Below are 12,135 nucleotides of genomic sequence, written 5' to 3'. Positions count from 1 at the left end.
TATTTACAACAACCTGTAACATGGTGGCGTATGGGTATATAGGATGATTCCCAGATTGATGAGGATGAGGGTACTTTACCCCACATACAGGTTTTGTTTGCATACCACCCTTAGATGACATTGTGAATCGACCTAATGACGACGATGATGAAGATGCATCTAGTGAGGCTCATTCATTTATGCTATAGATAGCATTGAGGCAGGAGATCCAAGTTTATAATATGCTTCAATTTATGCTATAGATAGCCTTGAGGCAGGAGATCCAAGTTTATGATATGCTTCAATCTGTTCTTTGGGTATTTTGTTGTTTTGAACTATGTACTATTTACTTGGGCATTTTCCATTTACTATTTACTAGTTATATCAATATGACGTGTTGCTTGTTTTTTTCTGACACGTCATCATGACTCATTTGAGTGAATTCAGATTTGACAGTTGTTTTATTTGGAATTGTAACATTGTTCAATGTTCAATATTTCATTCAAATTTAAATGCATGGTCACTGAATCATTGATTTTATCATGATGTACTTGTCATTGTGTCATCATTCGACATTCTTGTCTCAATTTTTATTCTTTGTTTTTTCTAATTCCTTTGCAAGTCTTTGATCAAATGGATTCGAGGAGACAAGCTATGAACATCATCAAACCTTTGTTGCAATTTGTCACAATAGTGGTCCAAGATGGTATGCTGAGTTGTGTATACAATATATGTGGACACCAATTAAGGGGGGAACTTTAATAGGTATTAGGGTCATTTTCCATCTTGCGGGCATGACTGGGCATGCAATTAAGGAAGCTATTGTTTAAATGAACAATACCACAAAATGTAGCACATATAATTTTTTTTTTAATGTTGCTTTTGAATTTTCATTTTCCTTTTCATCTAATATGCTGTGGTTTTGACAGGAACGGAACCTCATGCTGCTGTTTTGGAACATCCATCTATTCATCTTCATTTGATGGTAATCTAGTGCAATTTGGCTGTTTTCTTTATTCAAGCTGATATTTCATTAAGCTTTATTTGATGATAAGCCAGAGAAATTGAGTCTGATTTTTAGCTTTTCTTGCAGCGACAACCTATTCCACCTGGCCTGCCACGATTTCTCTATCTTTTAGCACTTCCTTTTAAGACAATAATTCAATTTGCCATTCTACTTTGGTTCATTTGCATTAAGATACCATCACCAGATTTTTTCCTCGTACAGGTAAGAATATGATCTTCTGGTATTGATTTTTCCTTAGTGAATTTATTTTGGTTGGGACTAACAAGCATATAATGAAAATATTTATTTCAACCTTCTTTTGTCCTTGTCTGTTTTCCTCTTAACCCAATTTACCTTTACACTTACAAGAACAAATGGAAAAGCTACAGTTCTTCCTCCGTTCCTTGTTTATCTTTAATTGAAATTATTTTTTTCTTAAAATTATTTTTTTTCTTGCTAAACAATGTGATATGCTTTATGCCTGAAAGTGTCAATTTTTACATGAAAGATCAACAACTGGGCATTTCTTCCAGCCATAAATTATGCCATATGATGTTGTTAGAACATGCTACAAATTTTTGCTATAACTGTGTGACCAATTGAGTTCAATATATTTTATACAAAAATGACTCAAAGTAAAAGCAGAACATGACCAATTGAGTTCCACATATTTTATACAAAAATGACTCAAAAAGTAAAAGCAGAACATGACCAATTGAGTTTCACCTAAGTTGCACGAAACGGGGAAACAGGTATGAGTTTCTGAAACGGGCACGGGTACGAAACGCGACCTCCCCAAATTTTGAAACGGGAAAATGCTAATATATATATATCTTAAAAATGGATATATATGTGCAATCATAAAGCATACATGATACATTATAATTTATCACATTTAAACATTATGATTAAATTTACGTCACATTTACTCATGAATGATTACATTATGAAAATAAAAATATTGGAATATCCAAAAGAAATCATTATTATATATCCAAATCTCAAAATCAGCCTTTATCATATATTAATATATGAGGCTGCAAGTACAATAAAGACTATAAGGCTGCAAGAACTGTAGAGACAAAAGACTAATCCTCATCATCATAATCCTCATAAACAATAGAAGCAGAACAATGCTCAACAGTAGATGGTGGTGCTGAAGAAGATGATGGGCCAATTCCACTTCCAGTCTGGACCTCAATATTCAGAGCAGCAAGAGAGAGATCCAAATCAAGACTTTCTGCATCCACATCCCATTCTTTACAAGGACCACTATTGTATTTTGGACCCCTATGAGATGCAAGGCAAAGGTTGGAGTGCACATAAACAAGATCCTCTGCTTTCTGTGAGCCCAACCTATTGTGCTTCATTGAATGAAGAAAACCATAAGTGCTCCAATTCCTTTCTGCTAATGAAGAGCTTGCCACTTGTGAAAGAATACGAATGGCACGTTTTTGCAAATGTACACCATTTGCTCCATGACAAATCCATCACCTAACTGGATTCACGGTGCTTCTCTCCTCCAAAGCTGATATATCTGCATAATCATCTATTCCTGCAGCAAAACTGACAAATTCTTCCTTTACCTCCTTGTGTAGATGAGAAGGAAACATTCTCATAAGGGCTTTTTTCACCCCATTAGCCACCTCTCTATCCTTATGGGGTGTCTTCCTTTTCCCGTTGCTTTGAGCAATAAGCTCCTCATCATAAAATTTGGGGTTCAAGGCATGTGCTAAAGTGTGCAATGGAGTGTTGAAATTGTTCCACCTATCAACAATGATTTTCTTGACTAAACCGACAAATGATCATCAACAAACAAAAGTTGTGGAGACTTTTGCGAAATGATTTCCATAGTTTTCTCAGCCATGGAATCCATGCCATCATATACCTCTTCTAAGAAAGGTTGGTTAGTGTCAGCACTCCGAAGAAGCTCAAATGTAGGGGTTGTGAACTTTAGCAAGAAATCTACCTTGCTCTACCAATCCTCATCAAGGCACAATCTACGCACCATATATCCTCGCTCTGAATCTGCTTGTCTCCACTAAATCCAAAGTTGACTCACCACCATAGAAACTAATGCATGCTTAACCTCAACAAGGCGGCGCAACATCAGGAAGTTTGAGGCATATCTTTTCTCAACAACTTTTAACAACTCCAATTTGGAGTACTCTCGAAATATGGCCTGAGATTGGTGGTGGTTTGTGATGAATTTGACAATCTCCCTTGCTTCCCCTGTGATTTCCTTTATTCAGGAAACTTTGTTGTCGATCTCCTCTAAGACCAAATTCAGATTATGGACAATGCATGGTGTCCAAAAGATATGGTCATACCTCCCCTCAATAATTAAACCTGCAGCTTTGCAAACTGGTGCATTATCCGTGATAACTTGCACCACCATGTTAGGCCCTATTTGTTCAATAGCTTTTATAATAACATCAACAATGAACTATGCATCTTTTACCTCTCTTGAGCAGTCTTCCGCCTTGATAAACATTGCTCCTTTGGGGGAAGTGGTTATCAATGGTCTGCGCCTTGTATCTGTCCATCCATCTAAGACTATGGTAACCCCAGAGCTACTCCAGAAAGAACGACTTGGTGATACAATATCCTCCACAAGCTCCTTCTCATTTTTGAGAAGCTGAGTTCCGACTTTCTCATAGTTGGGCCCCTTGTACGCTTGAGGAGCTTTGTTAATTGCCCTTATCATATCTTGCCAGTAAGGAGAGCGAACAACATTGAATGGGATACCACATGCATAAATGCACCTAGCCACTCTGGAATCAATTTCTTCTCTCGCTTGCACATTCACCAATTTAGCAATTCTGCTATCCTAAACTGAAGGGGATGCCCCTTTGGTACTTTTGGGTGCTGGTTGTTCATGTTGTTGAGTGGCACCGACTCTCCTCTTTCTTGCTTCAACTACAATCCTTGGCTCAATGTTAGATGGAGCTTGAGGAGTAGCTTGAGTAAGCTCATCATGCCTTCTCTTAATAACATCCGCCTCATCTTGCTCTCTTTGATATGCCCTCCTTGCTAATGGATTTGCTGTTTTTGTCGAACCCACAACCCTTTGTCCTCCTCTATGCAAAAGATGTGCCTTCACTCTTGGGTAGGAGCCCTTGTATGAGTTATTGCAAAGAATACATCGCCATTCCCATGAGCCACCATCTCCACATTTTTGAAGCCTCTGAACATGCCTCCAAAGAGGATAATATTCAGCCCTTGGGTTGGCCCTAGGGCTTGAACTTGCAGCTGCACTTTGGTTGGAAGCCATTGCTACAAAAATAAATTAAAAAAACAAATCTGTAAATAAAAAACATTTTTCATATTTTTTGGGAGCATAAACCCTCAAAAAATTGATGAAATAGTAGGAAAAACTAAGAAAATGATTTTTTCTTACCCAAATTAATTTTCTGTAGCTGAAGCTACCCCAAAATGCCAGAAAAGACAAGAAATATGGCTGTAGTTGAGCCAAAAAACCAAGAATGGCGTAGCCGGAAACTCTACACTCCAAATCTGCTGCTAAAATCTCTTTCTCTTGCTGTTGAAATCTCTTGCTCTTGCTGCTGAAATCTCCTTTGCTCACTGTTGAAAACACCCTAGCTAAAACCACTGCTCTCTTCCTCTTTTCTCCTTTGCTAAAATCGTCAGTCTCCAAGAGAAACAACTTGCTCAATTGTGTGATGAGAGAATGAGGCGAAGGTCACTTTTATAACTTGAGAGAGGCATCTAGAAGCAACTAGAAGCCACTTTAGTCACCCAATTAAATAATAGGAAACAAAACAAAACAAAATTAAGAAAATGTCAAACTGCGTGGGGAAACTCCGTCGTACGGCCCGGAAACTCGTTTCCGGCCGTACTGGCCACGTTTCCTCCTCGAGAAACGGGCTAGTACGGCCGGAAACGAGTTTCCGGGCCATACTGTACGGGTTTCCCCGTTTTTGTTTCATTTCCGTACGGAAACAGACCCTCTGCCCACGTTTCCTGCAACTTAGAGTTCCACATATTTTATAAAAAAATGACTCAAAAAGTAAAAGCAGAACAACTTTTTTCTTTCGAAAAATACATCACATTTATATATATTTTAGTGACATCTAGGTCACATGGATTGTGCCTTTGGAAGGTCTTGGCATGAAGATTGTCTTCCATGAAGAGCCCTTTCTCAAGATGAAGATAACCTTATCGTCTAACCTTTATACACTCTGGGTTGAGACAGACCATCACCTCCTATAGCCAAATCACCATCACCTCCCATGGCCAATTCAGGTTTGCTATCCATGCCACCTTACAGCACCAGAAATGGAGAAACATCTCACTTTTGATGCCCCATTAATGTAACACACCCAATGTGACCCCTTGTGTAATTGTAAATATTGCTACTAGGCTGGTGAGCTAGGATTTTGTTGGGTCTTTTAGAAAATCAGAGAGGCAGAAACATTTTCTTATTCTTGATAATTATTTGTGATGTTTCTTATTATTACGATTCTTTATATCTTCTTTCTTTTAGTTCATCAAGCAATTACCAAAACAACAGTACATAAAACAATAGACACCAGATGTAGGCACATGCTAGGGAAAAATCCCCTCGAGGGGAAAACCCAGTCAAGATAATTCTTCCTATCAATATTATTCTTTGAGACTCTTCACCCTAGACCAAGACCAGTCTTTCCCTCCACACCAAGTCAGCCTCCCAGAATTTCAACCTCTTTCCAGCAACTCCGACTAGGCAGCAACTTCCGGTAGCATACAAACTTGGAAGACGTCGATCTCCCAATCAAGAGCACAAAATAGAGAAAGAAAAACACCAAAATTTCGATTTTCCTTCTCTCCTTAGACTTCCCCAAACTCACGTTCACTTCAGCTTTTCAGCAACAGACTTTCCCAGCTGCAAGAGAACTTCGCACTTGTTCCTAGCTACAAGAGAATTTCACACTTCTTCCGAGCGACAAGAGAATTTCGCACTTCTTGCCAGCTACAATAGAATTCGAACATTCGAACTTGTGTGTGAGAATGATGCTCCAAATGAATTTGATGAGCTTGCTTTTATAGGCTCCATGTGGGGTCGAATAAGGTCCTTCGGTTGAGCTGATCTTCTTCTAGGCCGATGTGGTGTGGAGGTTACGTAATTCATATTTGACAAAATACTTAACCTTTTTACATGATTCAAAGCCCAAGAAGAGTCTCTTTAAAAGTACAATGACTCCATTGACTCAGAATAAATCCTAAAAGTCCTCAATGGGGACTTTGACCTAAAACAAAGTGACCCAAGCATGAAACCCATGCTTTAATAAGTCACAATAATAATAATAAAAATTATTTTCTTTATTCTTTTGACAAGCACATTACATGATGACTCAAGTACATTAATGAAGACCGAACATAGTTACTTTTTCCAACACTCCCTTTTAACTAGGGAGGTATTCATAGTGAACAAATACAATGGAACATCTCAAATTATATGAACCATGAAGAACTTTAGGTACCACAATGCCATGGACTAGATTCCTGACTAGGGAAATTTATCCAAGTGGTCTCTTAACAATTTAGGCACTGCAATGCCATGGACTAGACTCCTAACCAAGGCAATCTATCGAAGTGAGAATAAGATGGACTCAAGCTTTCAACCCCTCTAGGTACCATCAAGCTTACTTGTTAACCATCAACCCAGAAATCCAGGTGCGTGTCAGAGCTCAATGACCAACGCCACCTTTCCAACTTCGGGATCTAGACATCAACACAAAGTGCCGACCAAATGTCCTACCAGGCAATGCTTCACTCACAAAGCCTCAAAACCCCTTGATCTAGCATATCAAGAATGACCAATCTCTCCCAATCAAATTGATTCGTAACCAACATGCTATCAACACCTTCGAGAGATTCACCTGTACAAACACAACCCCAATCAATTATATACTTTCACATGTACATAAACAAATACAAACCTCTGGGGTTGCGTTAGATGTTGCTCCTTAACTCAGTAGGACTATCAACCGAATCTTTGACAGAAGATTCCTCAATCATATGTTGTCCTTTCCTACTTCTCATGCAACAACATATCCTTTGAAATTCATTCTTCAATAAAACACAAACTATACCCTCCCTCATAACTAGGAAGCACCTCTTCATTCAGACTCCCTGTTAATCTTAGGGAGATCTCTTCTATGCAGGCTTCCTCTGAGAGATCAACTTCTTCTTTTCGTCATCGGAGAATCTTTCGTGGCTTCCAACCATTTCATCAGAGTTATTATCATCCTCATCATGTTTGTCATATCGAGCATCGTCACCAAGTTGAAGATTGTGTACCTGCACAACTTAGATAGCAAGTACAACCAAATCTATAAAAGCATGAAGTTATCCATATCAGAACCATAGAAGCATTTCAACTTTATATATATCAAAGACCCAAACTCAATTACGAACAAGAGACATATACTCTTCAACATCTTGAACATCTTGCTAGGGACTTTGTCATAAACCCTAGACTACTTCATAACAACTTTCATTTCATCTAGGGTTTCAATGTTTCTTCCAAAGGTATGACGTACCTTACTACAACATATGCCAAACCCTAGAAACAATTCAGACAAATAGAAAACATCCAACACCCTTTCAAGATTCATAAGTTAGACTTCTCACTAGGGATTCATACAAATCCTAGATTTCATACAACAAAATCAATCAAAGCCGATCACAACTTAGTCATTAACATGACCAGTGTTCACTAGGGTTAGTTGCAAACCCTACATTTCCGATCAACCATCAAATCTAGCCAAAACTCAAATTTTCAACAATCTTACACAAATATCAAATTATCATATTGTCATCATATATTAGAGATTTTACTTCGACTAAGGTTCAACTCCTAAAACCTAGAATTCCATTTTCACAATCTCAACAATCATTAAATAAATAGATCTTAGATTGTTATATCACACATACAAGACAATTTAACTACTACTAGGATTTAGCTGCAAACCCTAGATTTCTAGTTATCATCATTCTAGAATCTCAGACAAGGATTTCCATTAAATCCTACGACTTATGACAATAAATAGCTAGGTAAACCCACATATCTAGGAATTCATAATTATTCATAAGCATACCATATGTCCATCAACATTAATACATCTGACCTAGACCAAGCTAGGGTTTCAATCAAAAGGACATATCTATATATGCCTAGATTTCAACATCATGCAAATACATTTCATATCATGTGTTAGTCAAACCCAACTTCACAAATATCAATAAGAGTTGGACACACAACAATCTTGATTACACTAGGATTTGATCAGACAAACATACCCATATCAAGGAAAAAATTTCTAAGATAATATAAGGTTATTGCTCATACATTCCACCAAACCCTAATGGGCTAGGGTTTCATTGTAGAAACATAGCAAACCAACACTACCAAAACTTCAAAGGTTCAGGATTTTAGACCTTATCATTCAACCCTAACAAGTTAGGTTTTCCTGATCATACCAAAATCCCAAACATGACATCATTAATAAGAACTTCAAATAGCATTTCACAATATCCCTAAGCAACTTAGGGTTTTAGACATTCACATTAGCATGCCCTTCGGTTAGGGTTTTCCAGAACCTGTCTAGGGTTCTACAAAATCAGTTAAGAATATGAGTGGGGGTGGGTAGATTTATCAAGTGATGAATCACCCAAAGCAAGAATCACTATGATTCAATATAGCTAGACATAACAATGTTAGTACTAGATTATCAAATGAATAATCCTTTCAATCAATATATTTAAAGCATAGCTTTGTTCCTTGACCAACCTTGTCTTGAGAGATCCTCTTTCATACTCCTTGCATATGTTTTTCCTAATCAAGACAACATAGGGAGAATGGTGATTAGTATTAATATAATCAAAACTAAATGAATACATGAAATCAAAACTGAAAGGAAATGAGATACTTATCTTTGGGAGTTGTTCGGAGCTCCCTCCAAAACTTGAGGGGTACCTACAAACTTATAAAAACAATACAAAAATGGATTTTTCCAAAATATGTCAAAAATCTATAAATTCACATATAAAACAAGATATATGAAGCTACAAGCAAAGGACTTAGTAGTGTAAGTCCCTAATGTCGAATTCTTTCGGCTTGACTTTCTTTGAGTCTCCTTCTTCAACAAAGTTGGCTTGATCCCTTCCTCTCTTCTTATTCTTTGGATTGTCGGGATAGTCACTCTTGCAGTGACTCTTCTTATGACATTGAGAGCACCCTATCTTGGACATATCAACTTTCTTCCTTGGTCCTTTCGATCTCTTTCCTTTATGTTGAGCAACGTAAACATTTGATACTCCTTCAGGATTGGTAACCATTGAGATCCTTAGTTCTTCTTGACTGCAGGTGCTTCATAATTCTTCAAAGGTGGGAGCTACCTTCCAACTGTTGAGACCTGTAGCAAATGAACCCCAAGATGGTGGCAATCCTAATAGAGCAATTATCACGAGTTCTTTGTTTGGAACAATTTCATCAATGGCCAAGAGATCATCCTCGAGTCTAGCTATCTTCGCAAAGAAGGTTGCAACAATGTCTTCTTTAGTCATCTTCATGGTCCTAAACTCATTCTTCAAAGTAGCTACTTGACCAATGTTTTAATAGTAAATAGCTTTGACAAGAATTCATACATTTCCTAAGCATGATCGATGTTAGCTATGGATGGGACAAGGTTGTCCTTTATTCCTTCTACCATCAGAGTCATGGCCACTTATTCTAATTCCCTGTATTTCACTTTGTCAGCATCATTGGAATCCTCTGTAGGCTTCTTTATTTTTCCTCTTACCAAGTCCAGTACCTTGTTCTTTTCAAGGATTAGGTCAATCCTCTTCTTCCATGACCTAAAGTTAGAGGCCCCTTCAAGTTTGTTCTCTCTCTTGATTGTGTTAGACATTTTCCTTGAATATAGTAGACTCCTTCCCTGAGATAGTCCCTTTGAATGGTTCCTTGATCAAGTGCTTGAGACTGGCTTTTACTTCCTTCTTCACCAAAACTCTGAAACCATGTTAGAAAATCAGAAAGGCAGAAAGATTTTCTTATTATTGATAATTACTTGTGATGTTTCTTATTATTACGATTCTTTATATCTTCTTTCTTTTAGTTCATTAGCCAATTACCAAAGCAACATCACACAAAACAATAAACACCAGATGTAGTCACCCACCAGGGCAAAACCCCCCTCGAGGGGAAAACCCAGTCAAGATAATTCTTCTTTTCTATAGTATTCTTTGAGACTTTCACCCTAGACCGAGACCAGTCCTTCTCTCCACATCAAGTCAGCCTCCAGAATTTCGACTTCTTTCCAGTAACTTCGACTAGGCAATAACTTCTGGCAACTAGAAGTTTCCACAATAGACAAACTTGGAAGACTTAGATATCCCAATCAAGAGCTTGAAATAGAGAAAGAGAAACACCAAAATTTCGATTTTCCTTCTCTCAGTTTTCCCCAAACTCACATTCACTTCTTCCCGGCAACAAACTTCGCACCTTTTCCCAACTACAAGAGAACTTTGCACTTCTTCCTAGCTACAAGATAATTTCTCACATCTTCCCAACTACAAGAGAATTTCGCACTTCTTCCCAACTGCAATAGAATTCAAACTTGTGTGTGAGAATGATACTCCAAATGAATTCGATGAGCTTGCTTTTATAGGCTCCATGTGGGGTTGAATAGGGTCCTTAGGCCGACTTGATCTTCTTCTAGGTCGACATTAACCTTTTTACATGATTCAAAAGCCCAAGAAGGGTCTCTTTAAAAGTACAATGACTCTATTGACTCAGAATTAATCCTAGAAGTCCTCAATGGGGACTTGGACCTAAAATAAGGTGACCCAAGCATGAAACCCATGTTTTAATAAGTCACAATAATAATAATAAAAATTATTTTCTTTATTCTTTTGACAAGTACATTACATGATGATTCAAGCACATTAATGAAGATTGAACATAGTTACTTTTTCCAACAAGGCACGTGTTCCTATGGGTATACACTTGCACTTACCCTTTTACTTTACATGATGATTCAAGCACATTAATGAAGATTGAACATAGTTACTTTTTCCAACAAGGCACGTGTTCCTATGGGTATACACTTGCACTTACCCTTTTACTTTATGCAATTTGGAAAACTTGTTGGCTACTTTATTTAATCTTTGGCAGCATAGTCAAAGAATCTTCTTGTTGTCTTGAAGTTTCTGCTTGTTCTAACTCTGTTTTGGTGAAAACTGCATGGTCCTTGTTGATGCTTTGTCACCTGTCACACACACCTAAGTTAGTGAAAAAATCCCTTAACCCCACAAGGTGTGGTTGGTGGCAAATTTAAGAGATGGCGCTGTCACCTATTCCCAACTCTCTCCGTTTAATTTCTCTCCTAGGTCAACTAAGGGGGGTGGTCCCTAAATGGAAAACTAAGTTAAAAAAGATGTGAGGTTTCTAGTAGATGTTAGAGTGAATTGGATTAATTTTAAGATTATGAGCAAATATGATGAGCAATATGCAATGAAATATATAATCATCAACACATGAATCAAAGATTTGCATACATAAAACCAATGTTAAAATTTGGGTACCAGAGGACAAGTGGTTCCTTAAGGCTTTGATCTTTGGTCTAGGGAAAAGTGTTCAAATTTATTTGTACTTTTCTCCTAAAGTGACTTTATAAGTGGTAAAGTCAATTTAATTTAAAAGTGACTTTGTAAGTGGTAAAGTTACATTCTAATTTAAAAGTGACATTATAAGTGGTAAAATTACATTCTAATTTAAAGGTGACGTTATTAAAGTCAATGAAAAATTAGAAAGTGAAAAAGTGACTATGGAAATAAAAAGCTAAGTGGGTCTTTATTTAAGTAGGTGAGTTAAAAAAAATAGAAAGTGAGAATTAAATGCACATTTATTCTCATCTCTAGATCTAAATGAATCTTAGCCATTAGATCTTAGAGTAACCCAAAAGGTCATTTAGAGAGTAAAAGGCGAAGAGAAGAGAAAAAGATCAATTCATTATTTCACGAGCATTTGAGAGAAAGAGAAGAGAGAGCAAGGAGAAAATTTCTGAGCAGTGAGGAAGCGGAGGAGAGCAACAAGAAGACATTTCAACAAATCTGGGCTGCATCATTATTGGCACACATCCCAA

At 37.4% G+C, this 12,135-nt stretch overlaps 1 protein-coding gene across 5 annotated transcripts in view; it reads left to right on the top strand.

Moving 5' to 3' along the window:
* LOC149173237 (UDP-glycosyltransferase TURAN-like) overlaps window positions 1-12,135 on the top strand; it is a 346,788-nt gene that overhangs the window by 177,860 nt on the left and 156,793 nt on the right. For 3 of the 5 annotated variants that reach the window (XM_089424539.1, XM_089424537.1, XM_089424540.1), the window contains 3 exons: window positions 602-685; window positions 909-964; window positions 1,073-1,207. In XM_089424539.1, the coding sequence (XP_089280665.1) occupies window positions 602-685; window positions 909-964; window positions 1,073-1,207 (275 nt within the window). The remainder of the gene's footprint in view (window positions 1-601; window positions 686-908; window positions 965-1,072; window positions 1,208-12,135) is intronic. The other 2 variants (XM_089424538.1, XM_089424541.1) reach the window with 1 other exon arrangement.

Source organism: Pinus tabuliformis, chromosome 4_2 (genome assembly GCF_031772625.1).
Source record: "Pinus tabuliformis cultivar Carrire ecotype Pingquan chromosome 4_2, CPIR1, whole genome shotgun sequence".
In the NCBI taxonomy this organism is placed as follows: domain Eukaryota; kingdom Viridiplantae; phylum Streptophyta; class Pinopsida; order Pinales; family Pinaceae; genus Pinus; species Pinus tabuliformis.
Note: the sequence above shows the minus strand (reverse complement) of the source record. Positions and strands in the feature narration are given on the sequence as shown.